Source organism: Prinia subflava, chromosome 1, assembly GCF_021018805.1.
Source record: "Prinia subflava isolate CZ2003 ecotype Zambia chromosome 1, Cam_Psub_1.2, whole genome shotgun sequence".
Taxonomy (NCBI): domain Eukaryota; kingdom Metazoa; phylum Chordata; class Aves; order Passeriformes; family Cisticolidae; genus Prinia; species Prinia subflava.
Genome location: NC_086247.1, coordinates 543,419 through 566,943, shown reverse-complemented (window position 1 = coordinate 566,943; position 23,525 = coordinate 543,419). Strand labels below are relative to the sequence as shown.

General features: G+C 72.1%; 1 protein-coding gene across 16 annotated transcripts in view; it reads left to right on the top strand.

The window, feature by feature from the left end:
• The window catches only part of LOC134550975 (plectin-like), a 68,464-nt gene that overhangs the window by 13,813 nt on the left and 31,126 nt on the right, over positions 1–23,525 (top strand). For 2 of the 16 annotated variants that reach the window (XM_063398627.1, XM_063398179.1), the window contains 10 exons: positions 15,658–15,719; positions 16,180–16,194; positions 16,833–16,922; positions 18,245–18,322; positions 18,403–18,495; positions 19,185–19,351; positions 20,850–20,965; positions 21,042–21,148; positions 21,231–21,350; positions 23,229–23,324. In XM_063398627.1, the coding sequence (XP_063254697.1) occupies positions 15,658–15,719; positions 16,180–16,194; positions 16,833–16,922; positions 18,245–18,322; positions 18,403–18,495; positions 19,185–19,351; positions 20,850–20,965; positions 21,042–21,148; positions 21,231–21,350; positions 23,229–23,324 (944 nt within the window). Of the gene's footprint in view, positions 1–1,490; positions 2,183–3,670; positions 3,702–3,978; positions 4,103–7,894; positions 8,247–8,929; positions 9,087–13,517; positions 13,692–15,657; positions 15,720–16,179; positions 16,195–16,832; positions 16,923–18,244; positions 18,323–18,402; positions 18,496–19,184; positions 19,352–20,849; positions 20,966–21,041; positions 21,149–21,230; positions 21,351–23,228; positions 23,325–23,525 lie in introns of those variants that run through there. The other 14 variants (XM_063398538.1, XM_063398270.1, XM_063398013.1 and 11 more) reach the window with 13 other exon arrangements.

Genomic DNA, 23,525 nt, shown 5'->3' with positions numbered 1-23,525 from the left:
CCGTGCCGGGGTCCCCGCGGTGCTGGGGCCGTGCCGGGGGTCCCCGCGGTGCTGGGGCCGTGCCAGGGTCCCCGCGGTGCCGGGGCCGTGCCGGGGGTCCCCGCGGTGCCGGGGCTGTGCCGGGGTCCCCGCAATGCCGGGGCCGTGCCGGGGTCCCCGCAATGCCGGGGCCGTGCCGGGGTCCCCGCGGTGCCGGGGCCGTGCCGGGGTCCCCGCGGTGCCGGTGCCCGTTGCTTTGCGGTTCTCGGTGCCGGGGGGGGCTCGGGGGGGGGAGTGGCAGCTGCCACGGGGAGGGCGTGGCGGGGCGCAGCTGTGCCACCCGGGCTGTGTCACTGCCGGGGACGGTGACAGCCGTGGGGTCCCCCTGGGGACGCCGGGATCAACAGGGGCAGGAGCAGAGCAAACATTGGCGTGGCAGGATGTGGCTGCCGAGCCCTGCCCGCGCCCCTGCCCGCGCCCACGGCCACGGCCACGCACCTGCCCGTGCCCCTACCCACGGCCACGCACCTGCCTGTGCCCACGGCCACGCACCTGCCCGCACCCACGGCCACGGCCACGCACCTGCCCGCGCCCTGCCCGCGCCCCGGCCCGTGTCCGAGCCCTGCCCGCGCCCCCGCCCGCAGCCCGGCACTGCGGGATGCTCGGGCCGTGCCGTGCCCGGTTCGGGTCCTCGCCCGTCTCAGGGACCCCGGGCTCACGGTCCTCTCCCGAGCTCCGGGACAGCCGCGGCTCGGGGACACCCCCCGGCTCGGGGTTCCCTCCCGCAGGCTCAGGGTGCCCCTCCAAGCTCAGAGAGCCCCCTGGCTCAGTGTCCCCCTCCCCTCTGGGCTCCAGGATCTCTGCGGCTCAGGGTCCCATCCGAGCCCCTCCCGCGGCTCAGGGGCACCCCCCGGCTCAGGGACCCCTCCCCAGGCTCAGGGTGCCCCTCCCAAGCTCAGAGAGCCCCGCAGCTCAGTGACCCCCTCCCCTCTGGGCTCCAGGATCTCTGCGGCTCAGGGTCCCCTCCGAGCCCCCCCCACCCCCGGCTCAGGGACACCCCCCGGCTCAGGGACATCCCCCGGCTCTGGGACCCCTCCGAAACCCCCCCTCCGGCTCAGGAACACCCCCCGGCTCAGGGGCACCCCCCGGCTCAGGGACACCCCCGGCTCAGGGTCCCCCCGGGCACTCCCCGGGGCCGGTCCCGGGGCGCGGGCGGGGCGGGACCCGCGGGGGTTCCCACGCCGGAACCGGCCGGGTGGGTCGGGGCGGGGGGGGGAAGGGGGAGGCGGGTCCGGCCGTGCCCCCCCCGGGCGGGCGGCGGGGCCGGGGAGGGGCCGGTGGTGAGTCAGGGCTGGGCCTGGGGCCCCCCGTGACCCCCCCGGCCGGGGGTGGAGCTGCAGCCGCTCCCGCCGTGCCGGCAGCCAGCGCCGCGCCGTGTCGGATCGCGCCGGGACGTGCCGGGCCATACGGGGCTGTACGGGACCGCACCGGGCCGTACCGACCCGAACTGGACTGTGCTGAGCTGGGCCGGGCCACACCGAGCCGTGTCGGACCGCGCCGGGCTGTACTGGACCGTACTGAGCTGGGCTGTGCCGGGCCATACCGGGCTGTGCCAGGCCGTACCGGGCCGTGCCGGACCAGCCCGGGCCGCACCATCCGGAGCGGTGCCGGACTCTGTCGAGCCGTGCCGGGTGAGACTCAGCCGAGCCCCTCGCCATGGTGGCGGGGATGCTGATGCCGCTGGAGCGGCTCCGCTCCATCCTGGAGCTGCTGTTCCGCGAGGGGGTCCTGGTGGCCGAGCGGGACGGGTGCCCCCGGCGCGCCCACCCGCAGCTGCCCGGCGTGGCCAACGTGGAGGTGCGGCGCGCCATGGCCTCGCTGCGCTCCCGCGGCCTGGTGCGCCAGACGGCGGCCTGGCGACACCTCTACTGGTACCTGACGGACGCCGGCGTGGCTCACCTGCGCCAGTACCTGCGGCTGCCTCCCGACGTGGTGCCGCGCTCGCTGCAGCGCGTCCCGCGCCCCGCCGCCCCCCGCCCCGAGCCCCGCCGCGCCGCAGCCGCCGCCGGCGCCCCCCGGGCCCGGCCCGCCACAGGGGCTGAGCGGCTCTACCGCAGGAAGGACGAGGGCGAGGGGCGCGTGGAAGCCGTCGCAGCAGGGCAGGGGGTGTCCCAGCCGCCCCCCCAGCCCGGCCCGGCCACAGGTACGGGTCAGCGCCCCGGGGTGCTCCTGGAGCTCTGTGGGTGGGGGGCATTGGAGCCCCTCTGCTCCCGGGGACGAGACCTTGAGCTCCCCTAACCCCCCCCGCATCCCGGCCAAGGATGGGGTGGGGGCACCTGCGCTGTCTGCAGAGGGAGGGGGCGCGGGGGGCTCCTGGCCGTGCCCCCCTGACCCCACGGGGACCCTCCGGGCTGGAGCTGTCCCTGGGGGATCACGGGGGCTGCGGGGGCCGGGGTGCAGTGAGGTGGCGTCCCGGGGTCCCCAAGACTCCGGTGGGCTGGCGGGACCCGGGGCGCTGCGGGGGGGTCATTGTCGCCCTCCCGGGCTCCCCCATGGGGGGGGGCCGTGGGGAAGCTGTGGGGGTGTGGGGGGCTGTGCCGTGGGGTGCCCGCGCCGTGGGGAGCAGCGCTGTGGTGGGGCGGGGGCCGTTCCGCGGGGGTTTTGCGCCCCGAGGTCCCCACCGGGCCCGGGGTGGGTCGGACGGACGGCGGCAGCTGGGGCGGGCAGTGCTGCTGGGGAGGGGGCTGCGGCAGCGGGGGGGTCCCCAACCCCGCCTCCCCGGCGACACGCGATCCCGACACACGATCGGCGGCAGCTGGACCGGGCGGGGGTGCGGGGGCGTCCCTCGTCCCACCCCACCCCCCCGCGGGCGGGGCAGCTGCGGTGTCGCTCCGAGGCGGCGGTGAGGGCCCCCCCGCCATCCCCCCGGGCCGTGAGTCAGCCCGTGGCCGTGGGCAGCCGCCTCCGGTCCAAGTTTCCAGGCTGGAGGCGCCGAGCCCGGGCCCTGCCAGCGCCGTGAGTCACCGGCCGGCGGGGGGGCCGGGCCCGCGGCGCTGCTGCCCCGGGGGTGCGGGTCCTGCGCCGGGGGCACGGGAGGGGCTCCCCGAGCCCTGGCTGGGGGGTCACACCGAGCTCCGGCTCCGGGGCCGCCCTCGCTGCCCGAGCCCCGCGCGGGACGCGGTGGCGGAGCCGCGCCCGTCCCGTCCAGTCCCGCCGTGCCCGGAGATCCGGCTCCGGGCTTTCCCTCCGCCCCGGCAGCCGCCGCCGGAAAACCCGGCCTGGAGTTACGGCCTGCGGGACGGGGTCGCGCCGGCTGCTGGGGGCTGCGGGGTCCCCGCGGGGCCGAGGGGATCCCGGTACCCCCCGGCGGCCCCGTTTCCCCCCCTGCCCGGGGCTCGGCCTCGTTCGGCGGCGGGGCCGTGCCGGGGCTCTCAGCCCTGATGTCGCGGCGACCCCCGAGGTGACGGCCCGTGACCCGCCCCGGTGCCGGGGGGTCCGGGGGTCCCGGGGCGCCGCCGCGGTGGCCCCGTCCCGCCCCCACCCGTGTCATGTTCTAACTCGGGCTCGGTGACGGGCCCCGGTTATTTATATCGGCGCCCGCCCCCCCCGCAGCCCCCGCCGCCACCGGGGGAGCCGCGCTGCGCCCTCGCTCCGCGCTCCGCACCTGCCCGCGCCCTGCCCGCACCTGCCCGCGCCCTGCCTGCCCATGAAGGTCGTACCGGGTGGGTGAGACCCGTGGGGCTGCGGAAAGCACGGGGACGGGGGGGGCTGGCGCCGCCGGGACGCGCTGTCCCGGGATATAAAAAGCCGGGATGAAGCGGACACTCCGGGGGGGGGACACACACGGGATGGGGGGGACACGGGGGGGCCCTGCCGGTGCGGCGGGCAGGAGGCGTCTCCGCGCCGCGGTCCGGGAGGGGTTAAGGCGGAGCGGGCGCTGCCCCGTGGGGGCGGGCGCTGGTTCGTCCCTGACCCGCCGAGCCGGGCCGGTGCCGAGCCCGCGCCGTGTCCCTCATGGAGGACACCGGGTCGCTGTTCCCGTCGCTGGTGGCCGCGGGGCACGCGGCATCCCTGGCCCTGGTGTGGTACTGGCGGCGGCGGCGGGACGAGCCGGGGGGCACCGGTGAGTTGAGCTCCGCTCGCCCCCCCGCGCTTGGCCCGGCCCGGCTCGGCTCGGCCCCTCGCCCCGCCCACCCGCCCGGGGAAGGGGGAGCCACACGACACCGGCGGCCCCGCTGGGTCCCGGGCGGGCGGGGGTCCCGGGGGGATTTAGGGGGCACCCACGCACCCACCCACCGTGGGGTGGCGGGCGAAGGGAGGGTCGCGCCGCGCTGGGTCCTGGGGGGGCTTCACCTGCCGGGGGGAGCGGTACCCGAGGGGGGAGCGGTGGTACCCAGGGGTGACTCAGCACTGACAGGGTGCGCCCCCTCCCCCAGTGCCCCGTGCCACCCCCTCGCCTGTGACACTTTCACGCGTGGGGGTCCCGGCGGGACCACCCTGGCACTGCCCCGGCTGCCCAAACCCTCCCGGAGCATCCCCATCCCCGCGCGTGGAGCCGCCGAGTATTTTTGGGGACGGGTATCTGGTGACAGAGGGGGCCGGGAGGGGCCCGGAGGGGGCCGGGGTCTGCCGGGGGGGCTGTGAGACCCCCGGGCGCGCCCCCCGCCCGGCCGCAGCCACCTGCTTCCCCCGCGGCCCGGGCGCTCCCCCCGCGGCGCTTTCCAGGGCGTTGGCTGCGGTTTCCGTCGATCCGTGCGCGGCACCGGGCACGGTCACGGGGCCGCCGCCGCCGCTCCGGGATGGCCCCGCTGCCGGGGCTGCCGGTGGGAGCCGCGGCGGCGGTGCCGGTGCCAGATAAGGCGGGCAGGGCACCTTGGCCGGCGCGGAGCCCCCGCTGCTCGCGGCCGGGGGGGCCCCGCTGTCGCTGGCGCCGCTCCCGTGCAAAGGACACCCCCAAGGTCGCACCTGCCCGGGGCCGTCATCCCGCGGGCCGCGACCCCCCCGAGCCCGGAGCTCCCGGGGGGCTCCCGCTGCTCCCGGCCGTGCCGAGGCTGCGCTGCTGCGGCCCCCGCGGGGCTCGGGGGGTGCCCACGGGGGTCTCCGTGCCCGCCTGTGCCACGCCGGGGCTGTGGGTTCATCCCCCGCTGTTCGGGAAACACTCGTGGGGGGCAGGGGGGGCGGCCCGGTGTCCGCAGGGGGCGGCCCGGTGCCAGGAAAAGGCGGCCCGGTGCCCACCAGGGGCTGCCCGGTGCCAAGAAAAGGCGGCCCGGGGCCCGAAGGGGACTGCCCGGTGCCCGCGGGGAGTTTCCCGGTGCCCACGTTGGGGCTGCCCGGTGCCAAGAAAAGGCTACCTGGTGTTTGCGGGGGGCTACCCTGTGTCCACGGGGGGCTGCCCGGTGCCCGGGGTGGGTTCCTAGTGCCCCCGAGGGGCTGCCCGGTGCACTGGAAGGCCTGCCCGGTGCCCGGGGTGGGTTCCCGGTGCACAGGAGGGATTTCTCGGTGCCCAAGGGGGTCTGCCCAGTGTACAGGAGGGGTTTCCCGGTGCCCGGGGTCGGTTTCCCCGTGCGCACGGGGGTCTGCGCGGGGTGGGCTCCCGGTGCACAGGAGACGCTGCCCGGTGCTCGGAGTGGGTTCCCGGTGCCCATGAAGGAGCTGCCCTGTGCGCACGGGGGTCTGCCCGGTGCCCGGGATGGGTTTCCCGGTGCCCGGTGTGGGTTCCCGGTGCCCAGGATGGGTCTCCCGGTGCCCGGTGTGGGTTCCCGGTGCCCGGTGTGGGTTTCCCGGTGCCCGGTGTGGGTCTCCCGGTGCCCAGGAGGGGCTGTACCAGCCGCTCTCGGTGCCGTTCGTGGCACGGTGCCAAGGCCGATGTTTTTGGGTGGGCCCCGCAGCTCAGCCGGATCTGCAGCCCGTGTGTGCAGCCCCTGCCCGCGGGGCGGGGGGCGCGGGGCTGGGGAAGCTCGGGGGGCTGAGGCAGAGCCTGGCAGCCCCGCTGGCGGCGCCCGCTGCTTTCGGCAGCAGGATGCCGCTGTTTGTTTGGCCCCGCTCCCGTTTCCAAGGCTGCCACAGACGTGGCGGCAGTGGGCGGGTGGGGGCCCCCAGAGGTTTGGGAACCCCCCCGTGCCCCCCTTTCCGCTCCGCTCAGCTTTTCCACCGCTCCGGCTGTGCCAGGCCGGCAGCTCTGGCCGCAGCCGTGACTCACCGGCCCCGAGGGGCCGTGCCTGAAACCGCGGCATCCCCGGCGCGGCCCCCCCGGCACGGCCTCCGCCCCCCGGCGCTGCCTGCGGCCGCCGCGGGGAAACTCTTCCCGCCACCGTCCCGCGTCCTCCGCGGGACAGCCCGGGGAAGGGTCCCGGAGCCTTGGGAAGGGTCCCGGAGCCGTGGGAAGGGTGTCAGAGCCCTGGGAAGGGTGTCACAGCCCTGGGAAGGGTGTCACAGCCATGGGAAGGGTGTCACAGCCATGGGAAGGGTGTCAGAGCCATGGGAAGGGTCCCGGAGCCTTGGGAAGGGTGTCACAGCCCTGGGAAGGGTGTCACAGCCCTGGGAAGGGTGTCAGAGGCATGGGAAAGGTGTCAGAGCCCTGGGAAGGGTGTCACAGCCCTGGGAAGGGTGTCAGAGGCATGGGAAGGGTGTCACAGCCCTGGGAAGGTTGTCACAGCCCTGGGAAGGGTGTCAGAGGCATGGGAAGGGTGTCACAGCCCTGGGAAGGTTGTCACAGCCCTGGGAAGGGTGTCACAGCCATGGGAAGGGTGTCAGAGCTCTGGGAAGAGTCCCGAAGCCGTAAGGGAGTCAGAGCCATGAGAAGGGTGCTGGAGCCGTGGGAAGGGTCCCGAAGCCCTGGGAAGGGTGTCACAGCCATGGGAAGGGTGTCACAGCCATGGGAAGGGTGTCACAGACATGGGAAGGGTGTCACAGCCCTGGGAAGGGTGTCAGAGCCTCGGGAAGGGTGCTGGAGCCATGGGAAGGGTGTCACAGCTCTGGGAAGGGTGTCAGAGCCTCGGGAAGGGTGTCAGAGGCATGGGAAGGGTGTCAGAGGCATGGGAAGGGTCCCAGAGCCATGGGAAGGGTGTCAGAGCTCTGGGAAGGGTGTCACAGCGCTGGGAAGGGTGTCACAGCCATGGGAAGGGTCCCAGAGCCATGGGAAGGGTGTCAGAGCTCTGGGAAGAGTCCCGAAGCCGTAAGGGAGTCAGAGCCATGAGAAGGGTGCTGGAGCCATGGGAAGGGTGTCAGAGCCTCGGGAAGGGTGTCACAGCCCTGGGAAGGGTGTCAGAGCCTCGGGAAGGGTGCTGGAGCCATGGGAAGGGTGTCAGAGCTCTGGGAAGGGTGTCAGAGCCTCGGGAAGGGTGTCACAGCTCTGGGAAGGGTGTCACAGCTCTGGGAAGGGTGTCACAGCTCTGGGAAGGGTGTCACAGCGCTGGGAAGGGTGTCAGAGCTCTGGGAAGGGTCCCAGAGCCATAGGAATCATCCCGGATCCGTGGGAAGCGTCCCGGAGCCGCGGCAGCGTGCGGGAAGCGTGGCGGGCGTGGCGGGCCCATCCCGCGGGACACGTGTCCCGTTCCCGGCGGCGATCCCCGCTCTCCGGCTGCTATCGGCCCTGCCCGGCCCCCCGGCCCCCCCGGGCCTTATCTCCGCGGCACAGACGCGATGCTGCCGCCGCCGTGGGGCTGAGCCGCGGGTGGGCACCGTGCCACGCCGTGCCGTGCCGTGCCGTGCCCAGCCCCCACTGCCAGGCCTTGCTGCCGGCCCGGTTCATCCCGGCTGGCCCGTGCCGTGCTGGGTTTTGACGCTGGGACTCCTCCCAAGCCCCCGGGACCCCCGTGCTGCCCGCAGCGGGGACGTGCCTGCTCCAGCAGCCCCCGGGGGGCTGACACCGAGCTCAAAACGCGCCAGAGCCTCCCCGACCGGGGGTCCCGTGCCATGCCGTGCCAATGCCATGCCATGCCGTGCCCGTCCCCACGGCCGGTGGTCCGAGCCCCTCCGGCTTTGTCCCGGCCGCGCTCTGCCCGGGGCCGTGCGGGGCCGGGGGGTCTCGGCGGAGCGGCCGGGGCTGGCCCGCGCTGCCCGGGGGCAGGAGGAGCCGGGCTGGCCCGGGGGCAGGAGGAGCCGGGCTGGCGGGGGCCGTGGGCCGCGTGAGTCACCGGCCGCGCTCCGGCCGCGCTCCGGGCGCCGATCCCGGCGCGCTCCCACCAGACGCGGCCGGACGCCGAGCGGGCCGGGGCTCGCCATGGGCTTCTCGCTGTGCTGCTGCTGCTGCTGCGGCCCGGGAGAAGGTGACCCGCGGGCAGGGGGGCTGGGGGGGTCGTGGCATCCCCCAGGACCCCCCGTTCCCGCCTCAGGCCCCTTCGCAGCGCGGATGGGCCCGGCCCTGCGTGTGCTGGCGCTGGTCCGAGCGCGGGGCGGGGGCGGTGGGCACAGGGGGGCTCGGCAGCTCGGGGGGCGTCGTGAAACGCGCTGAGGGCTCCCCCCGGCACGGGAACCCCTGTGGGGGCTGTGGGGAGAGGAAGGCGGGAGGAGCGGGAGCTGGAGTGAGCGGTTCGTGCTGGGGGGCACCGGCTGCCCGCGCCCCCGGGAGCCCCCGGGTGTGGAGGGGCCGGACGCGGGGACTGGAGATGTTGGGGTGCCCCATGAATGGCGCTCCGGGGGCTGCGGGCACCGAGGTGCGGCTGGGGGCGGAAGGGGCGCGCCGGGTGCGGGGTCCCAGCGCGGGGGTCCCGGGTGTAGGACGGGGGCGTCCCGCCCGGGGATCGCCTCGGGGTGTGCGGTGGAGCCTCCCCTGGGCTCCCCCCGTGCTGCAGGGACGGGGCGTCCCCCCGGGTCCCTCCGGTTTCCCGGGGCGCTGCGGGCGGTGGCGCAGCCGGGGCCGCCGAGGGGAGGGCGGGGCTGAGCGGGGCGGGTCCCGCCCGTTTCCCCCCCCCCGTCCCGCCCGTCCCGTCCGCCCGGTGCCGCTGGTCGGTCCCGGCCGTGGGTCCGTCCGTCGGTCGGTGTGTCGGTGGGTCCGGTCCGGCGGAGCGGCGCGGCCATGGCGGGCCCCGGTCCCGGCGGGGACTGGCTGAGCGGCGGCTCCGGGCCCGAGCGGCGGCGGTACCTGAGCGCCCGGCTCTGCTGCACCGGTGACCGGGGGGCGCGGGGCGCGGAGCGGGGGGCCCGGGGCGGGAGCGGAGCGCGGGGGGGCGCGGCGGGGGGGCGGGAGCGGCGGGGCCGGGGGGGGACCCGGGAGCGGCGGGGGGGACACGGGGAGGGGCGGGGTGTGCGCCGGTCCCCCCCCCGAACAACGCCCCCCGTGTGACCCCGCCCCGGGGCCGGGCCGGGTTTGGGGCGGGCTCAGCCGGGAGGGGGCGATTGTGTAAATGTGTGTTTGTGTTTGTGTGTTTGTGTTAGTGTGTGTGTATTTGTGTGTTTGTGTGTGTGTTTGTGTGTGTGTGTAAATGTGTGTTTGTGTTTGTGTGTGTGTGTAAATGTGTGTTTGTGTTTGTGTGTTTGTGTTAGTGTGTGTGTATTTGTGTGTTTGTGTGTATTTGTGTTTGTGTAAATGTGTGTTTGTGTTTGTGTGTGTGTGTAAATGTGTGTTTGTGTGTGTTTGTGTCTGTGTGTTTGTATGTGTATGTGTGTGTTTGTGTGTGTGCACACGATGTCCTGGTACATGTGTGTGTACAGCTCTGTTACATGCAGTAGCACACAGATGTGTTCTGTGTGTGTGTGTGTGTGCACATATGATCTCCTGGTACATGTGTGTGTACAGCTCTGTTACACACAGTAGCACACAGATGTGTTCTCTGTGTGTGTGTGTGCACATATGATCTCCTGGTACATGTGTGTGTACAGCTCTGTTACACACAGTAGCACACAGATGTGTTCTGTGTGTGTGTGTTTGTGTGTGCACACGAGTGTCCTGGTACATGTGTGTGTGTGAAACTGTATTAGACACAGTGGCACACAGAGGTGCTCTGTGTGTGTGTGTGTGTGCACGCCGTGTGTCTGTGTGTCCGTGCCTGCACACCGTGTCTGTCTGTCTGTCTGTCTGTGTGTCTGTGTGTGTGTCTGTGTCTGTGTGTGCATGCTGTGTGTCTGTATGTCCATGTGTCTGTTTGTGTCTGTGTGTCCGTGTGTCCGTGCCTGCACACCATGTGTCTGTCTGTCTGTGTGTCCGTGTCTGTCTGTGTGTGCATGCTGTCTGTCTGTGTGTCCGTGTGTCTGTTTGTGTCTCTGTGTGTGTGTGTCCGTGTGTGTGTGTGTCCATGCCTGCACACCATGTGTCTGTCTGTCTGTGTGTCCGTGTGTGTGTCTGTGTGTGCATGCTGTGTATCTGTCTGTGTGTCCGTCTGTGTGACCGTGTGTGTGTCTGTGCGTCTGTGTGTTCACGCTGTCTGTCTGTCCATGTGCCTGTCTGTGTGCCTGTCTGTGTGCCTGTCTGTGTCTGTCTGTCCGTGTGTCTCTGTCTGTGCCTGCACACCGTGTCTGTCTGTGTGTCTGTCCGTCTGTCTGTCTGTATGTCCGTCTGCCCGTGTGTGTATCTGTCCGTGTGTCCATCTCCGCTCAGCTCCCCGTGCCCTCCCCCCATGCCGTGCCCCTCCCGTGCCGGGAGCCCCCCGGTGCCGCCCCCCACCCCCCGTCCCCGGTGCCGATCCCGCTGCCCCCGGCCCCTCCCGGCACTCCCGGCGGGGTTCGAGGTCTCCCCCAGCCCCGCCATTTTCCCGCCCCGTTGTCGCGGCCCGGTGCCCGGCGGTGTCACCCGGGTGTCCCCACGGCCCCGGGTCCGGCCCCGGTGTGCCCGGGAGCCGCAGGGTGCGGGTGCTCGGCCCGGTGTCGAGGCGGGGGCGGCCCGGCGGCTCCCGGGGGGTTTCCCGGAGCCCCGAGGGCCGGAGACGCCGTGGGAGGGAGCCGGGCCGGCCCGGTGGCGTCGGGAGCCGCGGGCGAGGCTGAGGCGCTCCTGCCTGGCCGGCCCGGCTGGCCCGGGAGCCGCCGGGGCCGGGAGCTGCCAGGGCCGGGAGCCGGGCGCCGCCTGCCCCGGGAGCTGCCGGGGACCGTGCCAGGAGCCGCCCCGGCAGGTCTTCAAACGCCCGCGCCGCCGCCGCCGTGTCCTCCCGGTGAGTCCCCGCCGGGGCCGGGGGTGCCGCAGCCCGGGGTGCCGGTGGTGCCGGTGCTGGGGGTGCCGCTCCGCCCCTCACCCCGGGGCGATCCCAGGCTCCCGGCCCCGGCCCGGCTCGTCGGGACCGGTTTGGCCCGTGCGAGCGCGGTGCCAGACCGCAGCCGTGCCCGCCTGGCCGCCGCCCTGGCAGTGTCGCCGCCGTGTCCCCGTCTCTCCCGGTGGCACCTTCGGCGTGTCCCGGTAGCCGCGGCTCCGGGGTGTCCCTGCCTCCCCCGGCGTGCGTCAGCAGGGCTCCCACCGCGCTCCGGGCGCCAGATGTGCCTGTGCCAGATGTGCCTGTGCCAGATGTGCCTGTGCCAGATGCGCTCTCGGCGGAAAAATGTGCGTGCCGAGGCCGGGGCCGGGCCGGTGCCGCCCGCATTCCGCGGCGGCCGCGCTGGCTCCGGCCCAGCGGGCATCGACCCGGCCGCGGCTGCCGCTCCCTGCCGGGCCCCCGCTCCCACGGAGGGTCGCGGGTGGGTGCCGGGGTGGGCGTCACGCGTGGGCGGGGGCTCCCCGTGGCGCCGCGGGCGCGCGGTTGGACCGTGAGTCACGGCAGGGCGCGGGCACGGCCGCGCGTCCTTGGACTCCACACCGGGGACGGGCAGTGCCCGCCGCCGCACGACGGGGGCGTTGGGGCACAGACAGGAGTTTGGGGTGCAAACCTGGGCATTGGGGCACAAACCTGGGTGTTGGGGTACAAACCTGGGGGTTGGGGTACAGACCTGGGGGTTGGGGTACAGACCTGAGCATTGGGGTGCAGACCTGGATGTTGGGGTGCAGACACGGGTGTTGGGGTGCAGACTTGGGATTTGGGGCGCAGGCAGGGGTGTTGGGGCGCAGACATCGATGTTGGGGCACAGGGTGTGGACTTCAGGGCACTGGTGTGGGTATTGGGGTGCAGACATTGATGTTGGGGCGCAGACATGGATGTTGGGACACAGACACGGGTGTTGGGGCGCAGACATGGATGTTTGGTGCAGACATTGATGTTGGGGCGCAGACATCGATGTTGGGTGCAGGGTGCGGGCCTCAGGGCGCTGACGTGGGTGTCGGGGTGCAGATCCCGGTGTCGGGGTGTTGGCTGTGCCAGGCTGGCAGCGCTCAGGGCAGCTGCACTTTCCCCGGCGGCTGCCGCCCCTGACGCGGGTGACGCTGGTGACGTTGGTGACACGGGTGCCACCATGGGCAGGGCTGCCAGCTCCGTGCCACCCCGGGGGGCTGTGGATCCTCAGGCGCCCCGGGGGTCCCCAGCCCTGAGCGCCCCAGGGGGATGCAGCACCCGGGGGGACACAACCCCTGGGTTTACCCCGGGGTCCCCTCAGCTGACGTTGTCACCCCTTGGGGGAGGGCGGTGGGATAGGAATCCCTGGGGAGGGGGGGGGGTCCCATGGGTGCTGTGGGGCACAGGGTGGGGTGTGGGTGCTGTCCTGGGGTGTCTCTCAGGGGCGCGGCTGCTGCTGGGGCTGGTGCGTGCAGGGGGCACCCGGGGGAGCCTGCGGGGCTCAGCCCCCCACCTTGGGGACCCTGCAGTCCCGGGGATATGACCCTGAACGCCTCAAGGGGGGTCCCAGGGGTCTGAGCCCCTCCAATGTGGGGCTGGGACCGGGGTCCCACATTTGGGACCGGCTGGAGCCCCAGGTGGGGGCAGCGAGGGTCCTACAGTGCCCGGGGGTGACCTGGGGGCTCCGAGGGGGTCTCTGGGCTGTGGGACCACAGGAACTGCAGGTCCCGGCTGGGGGCTGGGGAGCTCCTGACCACGGGGCCAGAGGGGTTCTGGGGGTCCTCTGTGGGGGGCAAGGAGGGTCCTGACCTGGAAACCAGGGGGAGCTGAGGTGTGGTGATTGGAAACCCGGGGGAGCTGAGGTGTGGTGATTGGAAACCTGGGGGACCTGAGCCCCCGGAGATTGAAAAGCTGGGGGAGCCGAGGTGGGGTGATTGGAAACGTGGGATAGCTGAGGTGTGGTGATTGGAAACCTGGGGGACCTGAGCCCCCGGAGATTGAAAAGCTGGGGGAGCCGAGGTGTGGAGATTGGAAACCTGGGGGAGCCGAGGTGTGGGAATTGGGGGTCCAGCAGCCGCAGGCTGTGGGTCCTACCCCCCGGACTTGTGGACCTGAGGGTCCTGAGGTGTGGGGCAGGGGCTCTGGCCGCTCCGGGTGAGAGGTGAGGGGGTTCTGAGCACCCCGATCTTCGGGAACGAGGGTCCCGCTCCCCGTGCCTGCAGGTCTGGGGGTCTCCCGGCCCCCTGTGCGGGGCTGGGGGTGCGGACTCCCCGTGGAGCGCCCCAGGGCTGCTCCGTGCCCCATCGCGCCTGCAGGCGCAGCGAGGGAAGGGTTAAAGCTCGGGAGTTTCCTGTGGGCAGGGTCGGGCCGTGGGGCGTGGGGCGGGGGGAGAGAGCCCCGTCTCCTCCCCGGGCCGCCCCACTCGCGGCAGCGGCGGCGGCGGAGCGGGCAGGGAGAGCGGCGGCGTCGGGCTCAGCATGTCCCGGCCGCGGCGCAGCTCGGAGGAGGCTCCGGTGGCGGCCGCCAGGACGGGCTCCGAGGACAACCTGTACCTGGCCGTGCTGCGGGCGGCCGAGGGCCGCAAAGGTACCGCGCCGGGGGCGGGGGGAGGCCGCCGCAACCCCACCAATGCATTCCCCACCGCCGCATCCCCCACCAATGCATTCCCACCTGGGGCGGTGTCCCCAGGGCGGGCTGCGGGGCAGGGCGGGGTCCCTGGGGGACACCTCCGTTCTGTGTCCGTGTCCCCGGGGCCGTGGGCCCCAGGCAGGCTGCGGGGCAGCCCCGCACACCCGAGCGGTGTCCCCGGGGCTGAGCCCCGCGCCGGGGCGGTGTCCCCAGGTTGGTGCCCCCAGGGCAGGCCGTGGGGCAGCCCCCATGGCGGGGCGGTGTCTCCGGCCAGGCCGTGGGGCAGATCCCCACGGCGGGGCGGTGTCCCCAGGTCGGTGTCCCCAGATTGGTGTCCCCAGGGCAGGCCGTGGGGCAGATCCCCACGGCGGGGCGGTGTCCCCAGGTTGGTGTCCCCAGGGCAGGCCGTGGGGCAGACCCCCACTGCCGGACGGTATCTCTGGCCAGGCCGTGGGGCAGATCCCCACGGCGGGGCGGTGTCCCCAGGTTGGTGTCCCCAGGGCAGGCCGTGGGGCAGACCCCCACGGCGGGGCGGTGGCCGCGGGGCGCGCTGTGGGGCAGCCGAGCCGCCGCCGCCCGGCTCCATCCCCGGTGCCCGCGGCCGCTTCCTGCCACGCCCTGCCCGGCCGCCCCGGCCTGGCCGCGGCTCTCCCGGTGCGGAGTGGGCGCCGCTCCGGGGACCCCTCGGGTGCCAGCCGTGGGCGCGGGTGCCGGGGTACGGTGTCGGTGCCCCCTGCCAGGCGCTCAGCGCGCCCCACGTTTCCTTCCTTCCTTCCTTCCTTCCTCTCGCACCGCGGCCGCTGCCGGCCCGGCACGCCCCGGCCGTGCCGCGGAGCGCCCGCGGGCCCGCGGGGCGGGTCGGGCCCTGCGGGGCGGTTCGGGCCCCGCGGCACCGCCCGGCGCTCTCCGGGCGCTCTCCCGGCGCTGTCCCGGCTGCGGGGCGCGGGTGCCGCGTGGGCAGATCCCGGCACGCCGCGCCGGGGCAAGACCCGGCACGCAGCACCGGGCTCGCCACGGCGAGGGCAGAGGGGCGCCGGGGCCGCCGCGGCACCGCTGGCATCGCCCCGTGCGCGTGGGGCGTCGCTTTTGGCCCCTGACCCCCGCTTTGGGGTCAGGCTGGGTTTGGTGGTGGCGCTGGGGACCCAGGGGGACAGACGGCAGGACGGGTGCTGGCAGTGGGGCGCAGGGGGGTCAGCAGGGCAGTGGGTGCTGGCGGGGTGGGTCCTGTGCCCGGGTTCCCATCGCGATGTGTCACCGTCCCCGTGGCATCCCCTAATGACAGGGCAGCGGGCAGGGAGCGCCGTGACTCACCGCGGCCCTCCTTGGCCCTGTGCCCGCACAGAAGGGTGTCCTGGGGCTGTGGGGTGTCCCGGGCTGTCCCTGGCGGTGCCTGGGCTCGTCTCCATCCCCTACGTGCCCCACCAGGGCCCTGCCTGTGGGGCTGGAGCTGTGCCAGGGCGCTGCTGGGACAGGCGCCCCTGGGCTCGTCCCCGTGCCGTGCCCATCCCGCTCAGGCGGTGCCCACGGCGCCCAGGGCACTGCTGGGGCTCCTCACGGGGCGCTCGGGGTTGGGTGGGCACCTCCTGCCCGAGGCACAGAGGATATTCCGGGTTCCACGAGGATCCCCCAGCCCAGCTCTCAATCCGTTCACACCGGGGTTGGACCGGCAGCCTCGGCGTCGCTGGCGCCGTGGCACCGATCCAGCCTGGGTGCTGAGGCGCTGGTGGGTGCCGGCACGCCGGGGCCGGTCCCCGTTAGCTGCTTCCTCTCCCCACGCCCCGTGACTCACCGTGCTTCCCCAGGGCGGTTGGCTCAGCGCTTCCTGTGCCAGCCGTGCCCCGCGGTGCCACCGCCGGGGCCTGGTTTTGCTGCTGTGCCGCGGCCCCGCTGCCACGGGCTCACCCGCCCTTCTCCTCTCTTGCAGATGAGCGGGATCGCGTCCAGAAGAAAACCTTCACCAAATGGGTCAACAAGCACCTTATCAAGGTACGGGCACCGCCGGTGCGGCGGGCACCACTGCCCGGCAGCCCCAGGCCCCAGATGACCCCCGTGGGCTGGTACAGCCGAGGACGTGGCAGTGGAGGGTCCCAGTGCCAGCGCTCCTGTGCCACACCTGTGGCCAGGTGACCTCATGGTGGGGGTCTGCCCTCCAGGCAGGATCTGCCCTTCCAGGAGGGAACGGTGCCCCTGGCGCCCGGGAATGTGCCCTGTGCTTTGACACCCTCGGCCCTGTCCCGTTCCTGCCAGTCCCCCACTCCATGCCAGCGTGCTGGCACCCATTGCCACGGGCAGAGCCCGCCCTTGGCACCTGGCATGTGCTGGGACACGGCCCAGCCCCCTCAGTGTGTCCCCACATGTCCCCCCACCATGGTGCCACCGCGCTGTGCCCGTCCCGGGTCCTCTCCCTGCTCTCTCCTAACTGCTCTCTTCTCTCTGCCCTGTGCAGCACTGGCGGCCAGAGGTAGGTCCTGCCTCCCTCCCTGTCTGTCTGTCCTGCCTCCCTCCCTGTCTGTCTGTCCTGCCTCCCTCCCTGTCTGTCTGTCCTGCTGCACTCCTGCTCTGTGCACAGCCTGCTTTACCCGCACTGGGAACGGAGCCCTGGGGCTGCCGCTGTGGTGGGCAGGGGGTGAGACCCTGTGTGGTGGGTCTGACCCCTTTGGGGTGGGCAGGGGGTCTGACCCCTCTGTGGTGGGTCTGACCCCTTCAGGTGACCCCCTCCATGGTGGGTCTGACCCCTTTGGGGTGGACAGGAGGTCTGACCCCTTCATGGTTCATGGTCAGTCTGACCCCTCCATGGTGGGTCTGACCCCTCCGTGGTGGGCAGGGGGCGTGACCCCTCCGTGGTGGGCAGGGGGTCTGACCCCTTCGTGTGCATGCCAGAGTGACACTGGAGTGACACTGGACGCATCCTGCCACAGGGGCGCTGCTGTGTGTGTTTTTTGGGGGGGATCACGGCACTGGGGACACCACCCGCACGTGGGGCTGTGTGTGAGCACCCGCTGCACCCGGGGGTCACCGGGCAGCCCCCCCGGTGCGGGCTGGCAGGGTGGGGGTGCCCAGCTGCCCCCGGCCCCGGTGACGCCGTCGCTGTCCCCGCAGGCGCAGCGCCATGTCAACGACCTGTACGAGGACCTGCGGGACGGGCACAACCTCATCTCGCTGCTGGAGGTGCTCTCGGGTGACACCTTGGTAGGTGCCGCGCTGCCCCGCCCCGCGGTGCCCCCCAGCCCCCGGCACCCCTCCGCCGGCCGTCCTGGCCCTCATCCTCCTCCTCATCCTCACCCTCGCTGCCTGCCTCTGTTCCCTCTCTTCCTGCTTGGCCGTCGGTCTGTCCCGGTGACCCCGGAGCGCCCGCGCCCCCCGCCTCTAACCTCTCTTTGCTTTGGTGCCCTCTCTGCTTCCTGGCGCCGGCCCCGGCCCACCGCCGCCTTTGCCTCCTCCTCCTCCTTCTTCCTCTCTCTGCTCCTCTCCGCTCGGCTCGGCCGGGGCAGCCCCGGGAGCGCGACGTCCTCCGGACCTTGCGGTTGGTGAGTGGTTCTGCCCTTGGCACGGCCCCGCACGGCCCGGGACTGCCCGCATGCCGTGTGCCACGCCTGTCCCAGCGCCACCCCGGTGCCCTGGCTGCATGCTTCGCCCGTCCTGGTGCCCCCTGACACCGAGAGCTGTGAGGGGTGGGTTTTGGGGCAGCAGTGAGAGAGGAGTCACCTTCCACAGGCAGCGTCCCCACCGTGCTGGGCCCTGTCGGGAAGGGGCTGCACTGCGGCTCCTGGCACCGGCTGGCAAGGGGGGTGGCTGGTGGCCACCAACACCCTGGGCCTCATTCTAGGGCTGGCCCTGGCCCCCGTCTGTGGGACAGGAGTGACCCTGGCCTGCTGCTGGGTGGCACGAGGGGGTCACGGAATCCCCGGCTCTCCCAGCTGGGCTCAGCCGGTGGAATGTTGGCATTGCCGTGGGGCAGGAACGTGTGGGGGCTCTGCCCGGGCAGGGCCCAGGGCACCCCGGCCGGGACCCCCCAGTCTGGGGGGACCCACCCAGCTTGGCAGCTCCTGGTCCTGCTGGGGGGACACTGGTGAGGGAGCACAGTGGCCATGCCTGCAGCGCTGCCAGGACCCGCGGGGCCAAGGCCAGCACCGGGCGGCGGTGCCCACACGCCGGGCTGCCCCCGGTGCGGCCGTGCCGGTGCCGGTGCTGCCCCCGGTGCGGCCGTGCCGGTGCTGCCCCCGGTGCGGCCGTGCCGGTGCCACCGGGCGCGGCTCGGGAACAGCCTGTGCCGGCGGGTCGGCGTCGGGGGGGCACGGGGAGCGTCCCCGCCCCTGCAGGGGCAAAGTGCGAGGGCGGTGCCATCGGCATGTGCGGCGCCGGGAGGGGCCGGGCGGCGCCGGGGCGGGCAGGGCCGGGCGGGGGCATCGCGGCCGCGGGGAGGGGTCGCGGTGTCACGGCGGGGGCTGCGCTGGCGGGACACAGCAGGGCTGTCCCCGCCGCACTCACCGCCCCCCTCTCCTCTCCCCCAGCCCCGGGAGAAGGGCCGGATGCGCTTCCACAAGCTGCAGAACGTCCAGATCGCCCTCAACTACCTGAAGCACCGGCAGGTGAGAGCGGGGTGGGACCCGCGCGGTGCCCGCAGCCCCCGGGCCGCGCCCCCGGCCCTGAGCCCTGTGCTGTGTCCCAGGTGAAGCTGGTGAACATCCGCAACGATGACATCGCCGATGGCAACCCCAAGCTGACGCTGGGGCTCATCTGGACCATCATCCTGCACTTCCAGGTGAGCCTGGCAGGATGGGGATGGGGATGGGGACAGTTCCCCGCCCCCGAGATCCCACCCGGGCTGGCTGTAGGGTTAGCTGGACAAGGGGACAGCTGGACAGAGGGCCGAAGGCAAAAGCCAGAGGCGCCTTTTCTCTTCCCGGGATGTGTCCCACATTTTATTACACAGAACCTTCTTATCCAAACCCAGAGAAGGGAAAGAGGAGGTTCCTCTTGGGCAGGGTGACTTTATGTCCTTGGGAGAGAGGGGAGGGGACGGGGGACAGGACCCTAAACTGGTGGGGATCTGGGGAGGGGGCACAGGGAAGATCCATGGGCACAGGGAAGATCAGGCTGTAGGGAAGATCCATGGGCACAGGGAAGATCAGGCTAAAGGGAAATCCATGGGCACAGGGAAGATCAGGCTGTAGGGAAGATCCATGGGCACAGGGAAGATCAGGCTGTAGGGAAGGCACAGATCCGTGGGAAGGCACAACACAGATTTAAATCACCCAGCGCAATAGATATCAAAAATGAGCTAACCCACTTAGTGCAACACAACAGGGATGGGGACAGCGGTACCTGTCCAGGGGGGCAGGATTCCGTGGGGCTGGGGATGTCCCCAGGGGAGCAGTGGGGCAGGAGCGGTGTCCCTGGGAGCCGGCAGTGCCCGCGGCAGTTCCCAGAGCAGCGGCTGTGTCCCGGCAGATCTCGGACATCCAGGTGACGGGGCAGTCGGAGGACATGACGGCCAAGGAGAAGCTGCTGCTGTGGTCGCAGCGGATGGTGGAGGATTACCAGGGCCTCCGCTGCGACAACTTCACCACCAGCTGGCGCGACGGGCGCCTCTTCAACGCCATCATCCACCGGCACAGGTGGGTTCACGGCACGGGTGGGCTCAGTGTGGGGTGGCCCTGCCGGCCCTGGGCTCAGTGGGGTGGCCCTGGGCTCAGTGTGGGGTGGCCCTGGGCTCAGTGTGGGGTGGCCCTGGGCTCAGTGTGGGGTGGCCCTGGGCTCAGTGTGGGGTGGCCCTGGGCTCAGTGGGGGAGGCCCCGCTGGCCCTGGGCTCAGTGTGGGGAGGCCCTGGGCTCAGTGTGGGGTGGCCCCGGGCTCAGTGTGGGGTGGCCCTGGGCTCAGTGTGGGGTGGCCCTGGACTCAGTGGGGTGGCCCTGGGCTCAGTGGGGGAGGCCCTGGGCTCAGTGGGGCGGCCCTGGGCTCAGTGGGGTGGCCCTGGGCTCAGTGGGGTGGCCCTGGGCTCAGTGGGGGTGGCCCTGGGCTCAGTGGGGTGGCCCTGGGCTCAGTGGGGTGGCCCTGGGCTCAGTGGGGGTGGCCCTGCTGGCCGTGGGCTCAGTGGGGCAGCTGTGCTGGTCCCGTGTTTATGGGGTGCCCGTGCTAGTCCTGTGTTTATGGGGTGCCCGTGCTGATCCCGTGTTTATGGGGTGTCTGTGCTCATCCCGTGTTTATGGGGTGCCCGTGCTCATTCCATGTTTATGGGGTGCACGTGCTGGTCCCGTGTTTATGGGGTGCCCGTGCTGGTTCCGTGTTTATGGGGTGCCTGTGCTCATTCCATGTTTATGGGGTGCCTGTGCTGATCCTGCTCAGGGCTGTGTGAGCCCGTGCTCCTGACGAGTCCCGGCCCATCGGCCCGTGCCGGCGGTGCCGTGCCCGCCACCGGCGTGCCAGGGCGGTGACAGGCAGGTCCCCCTGGGGCGGTGGCAGACAGATCCCCACAGGTCCCCCCGGGGCGGTGGCAGGCAGATCCCCACATGTCCCCCCGGGGCGGTGGCAGGCAGGTCCCCACGGGTCCCCCCCGGGGCGGTGGCAGGCAGGTCCCCACATGTCCCCATGGGACCTCTGCCTGGTTTTAGGGAGAGGAAATATGTGCAGGGCTGTGCCAGGTGGGGGGAGTCACCCGCGCTGTGCCATTGTCACCGCTCTGCCACGCTGAGCTTGGCCCCACCGCGGAGCCCCACGGGGGGCCCGAGGTGTCAGCCCCACAGGGGCCTGGGGTGTCAGCCCCACAGGGGATTGGGGTCTCAGCCCCACAGGGGATTGGGGTGTCAGCCCCACAGGGGATTGGGGTGTCAGCCCCACAGGGGATTGGGGTGTCAGCCCCACAGCACACAGGGGCTCTGGCAGTGCCAGGGGTCCCACTTGGGGCTCTGTGTGTCCCCACTCTGCCCCTGTGCTGGCTGTGGGGGTCTCCCCTGTCCCTGCTGCCCCCGGTGTGGGGATGTGGGGTGGCCGGGCAGGAGCACAGGCAGAGGAGGCTCCAGGAAGGGTGGGACCCGCCCTCCTGGGGGTTTTGAGGTCCCCTCCTGGGGGTTTTGGGGTGCCCACAGCCCCGCTGACCCCTGCTGACCCCCCCCACAGGCCGATGCTGATCGACATGAGCCGCGTGTACCGCCAGAGCAACCTGGAGAACCTGGACCAGGCCTTCACCGTGGCCGAGCGTGACCTGGGGGTGACACGGCTGCTGGACCCCGAAGGTGAGGGCCGGGCTGAGCCGGGGGGGTCCCTGTGCCGCCCCCTGTCCCCCCCCAGCTGACCCCTCCCCGCCCGCAGACGTGGACGTGGCGCAGCCGGACGAGAAGTCCATCATCACCTACGTGTCATCGCTGTACGACGCCATGCCGCGCGTGCCCGAGGTGCAGGACGGCGTCAAGGCCAACGTGAGTGGGGGGCGCTGGGGGCCACCCCTGGGTGCCGCCACTGCCCCTGCAGTGTCACCTGCAGCCCCTCGCGTGTCCCCAGGAGCTGCAGCTGCGCTGGCAGGAGTACTACGAGGTGGTGACGGGGCTGCTGCAGTGGAGCCGGCAGCACTCGGCGCTCTTCGAGGAGCGGCGCCTCCCCGCCAGCTACGAGGAGATCGAGGTGAGGGCACCGGCACGGGGGTGAGGACGGGGATGGCCTGGCATGGGCACAAAGACAGGGACAGGGACAGTGCTGCCGGCCTGGCATGGGCACAAAGACAGGGACAGGGACAGTGCTGCCGGCCTGGCATGGGCACAAAGACAGGGACAGGGACGGTGCTGCTGGCCTGGCATGGGCACGAGGATGGGCACAAAGACAGGGACAGGGACAGGAATGGTGCTGGCTTGGCACAGGCACGAGGATGGGCACAAAGACAGGGACAGGGACAGGAATGGTGCTGGCTTGGCACAGGCACGAGGATGGGCACAAAGACAGGGACAGGGATGGTGCTGCTGGCCTGGCATGGGCACAGGGATGGGCACAAAGACAGGGACAGGGACAGGAATGGTGCTGGCTTGGCACAGGCACGAGGATGGGCACAAAGACAGGGACAGGGACAGGAATGGTGCTGGCTTGGCACAGGCACGAGGATGGGCACAAAGACAGGGACAGGGACAGTGCTGCCGGCCTGGCATGGGCACAAAGACACGGACAGGAACAGGGACAGAGACAGGGACAGTGCTGCCGGCCTGGCATGGGCACGGGGATGGACACAAAGACAGGGACAGTGCTGCTGGCCTGGCACGGGCACAGGTATGGGCACAAGGACAGGGACAGGGATGGTGCTGCCGGCCTGGCATGAGCACAAAGACAGGGACAGGGACAGTGCTGCCGGCCTGGCATGAGCACAGGGATGGGCACAAAGACAGGGACAGGAATGGTGCTGGCTTGGCACAGGCATGAGGATGGGCACAAAGACAGGGACAGGGACGGTGCTGCTGGCCTGGCACGGGCACAGGGATGGGCACAAAGACAGGGACAGGGACGGTGCTGCTGGCCTGGCACGGGCGTGAGGACAGGGACAGGGACAAGAACAGGGACGGTGCTGGCCTGGCACAGGCACGAGGATGGGCACAGGGACAGGGACGGTGCTGCTGGCCTGGCACGGGCACAAAGGGACAGGGACAGTGCTGCCGGCCTGGCACAGGCATGGGAGTGAGGACAGGGATGGCCTGGCATGGGCACAAAGACAGGGACAGGAATGGTGCTGGCTTGGCACAGGCACGAGGATGGGCACAAAGTCAGGGACAGGGACAGGGATGGTGCTGGTGCTGCTGGCCTGGCACGGGCACAAAGACAGGGACAGGGGTGGTGCTGCTGGCCTGGCACGGGTACGGGCACAAAGACAGGGACAGGGACGGTGCTGCCACAAGGATGATCAGCCCCGTGAGCCACTGGTAGCTGGGCCAGCGTGTGGCAGGGTCCTAGCTGGCCTGTGGCCCCACCGTGGGTGGCTCACGCCCAGGGAGGGGTGCCAGCCACCTGACACCCCCACCATGGGTGACCCATGCCCAGTGTGGCAGCCCCCATGGCAGCACACGGCCACCTGTGCAGGTCACCGTGAGACCTGGGTGTGGCTGTGGCACTGAGCCCCCTCCCCAGTGCCAGTCTGGGGGTCTGCAGGGTCTGGGGACTCTGAGCCGTGACAGAGGCGGGTGCCAGTCTGGGGGTCTGCAGGGTCTGGGGACTCTGAGCTGTGACAGAGCCGGGTGCCAGTCTGGGGGTCAGCAGGGTCTGGGGACTCTGAGCCGTGACAGAGGCGGGTGCCAGTCTGGGGGTCTGCAGGGTCTGGGGACTCTGAGCCGTGACAGAGGCGGGTGCCCCACGGAGGGGGGGCCCCTCTGAGTCACCGTCCCCGCCGTGCCGTGAGTCACCGCTGGCAAAGCCCGGCACGGCCGCTTCCTTCCCGCGCACATGGAAAATCACGGGGGGGGGGCCTGGGGAGGGGGCAGCAGCCCCTGGGGGTCCCCGCTCAGCTGCGCCCCCACCCCCCGGCAGATCCTGTGGCGCCAGTTCCTCAAGTTCAAGGAGACGGAGCTGCCGGCTCGGGAGGCCGACAAGAACCGCTCCAAAGCCATCTTCCAGGCGCTGGAGGTAGCGGCGGGGCTGGGGCGGGGCCCGGGGTCTGGGTGGGGGCTGAGGGGTGGGGCTCCGGGGGGTTTGGGACCCCAAGGGGTGTGGGGTGGGTCCCTGGGGGGTGACAGTCCTGGGGGCTGTGTGTCCCGGTGTGCCAGGGGTCTTGGGGGGTGGGGGGTGGGTCTTGGGGGGCTCGGGGTGGGTCCCAGGAGGGACGAG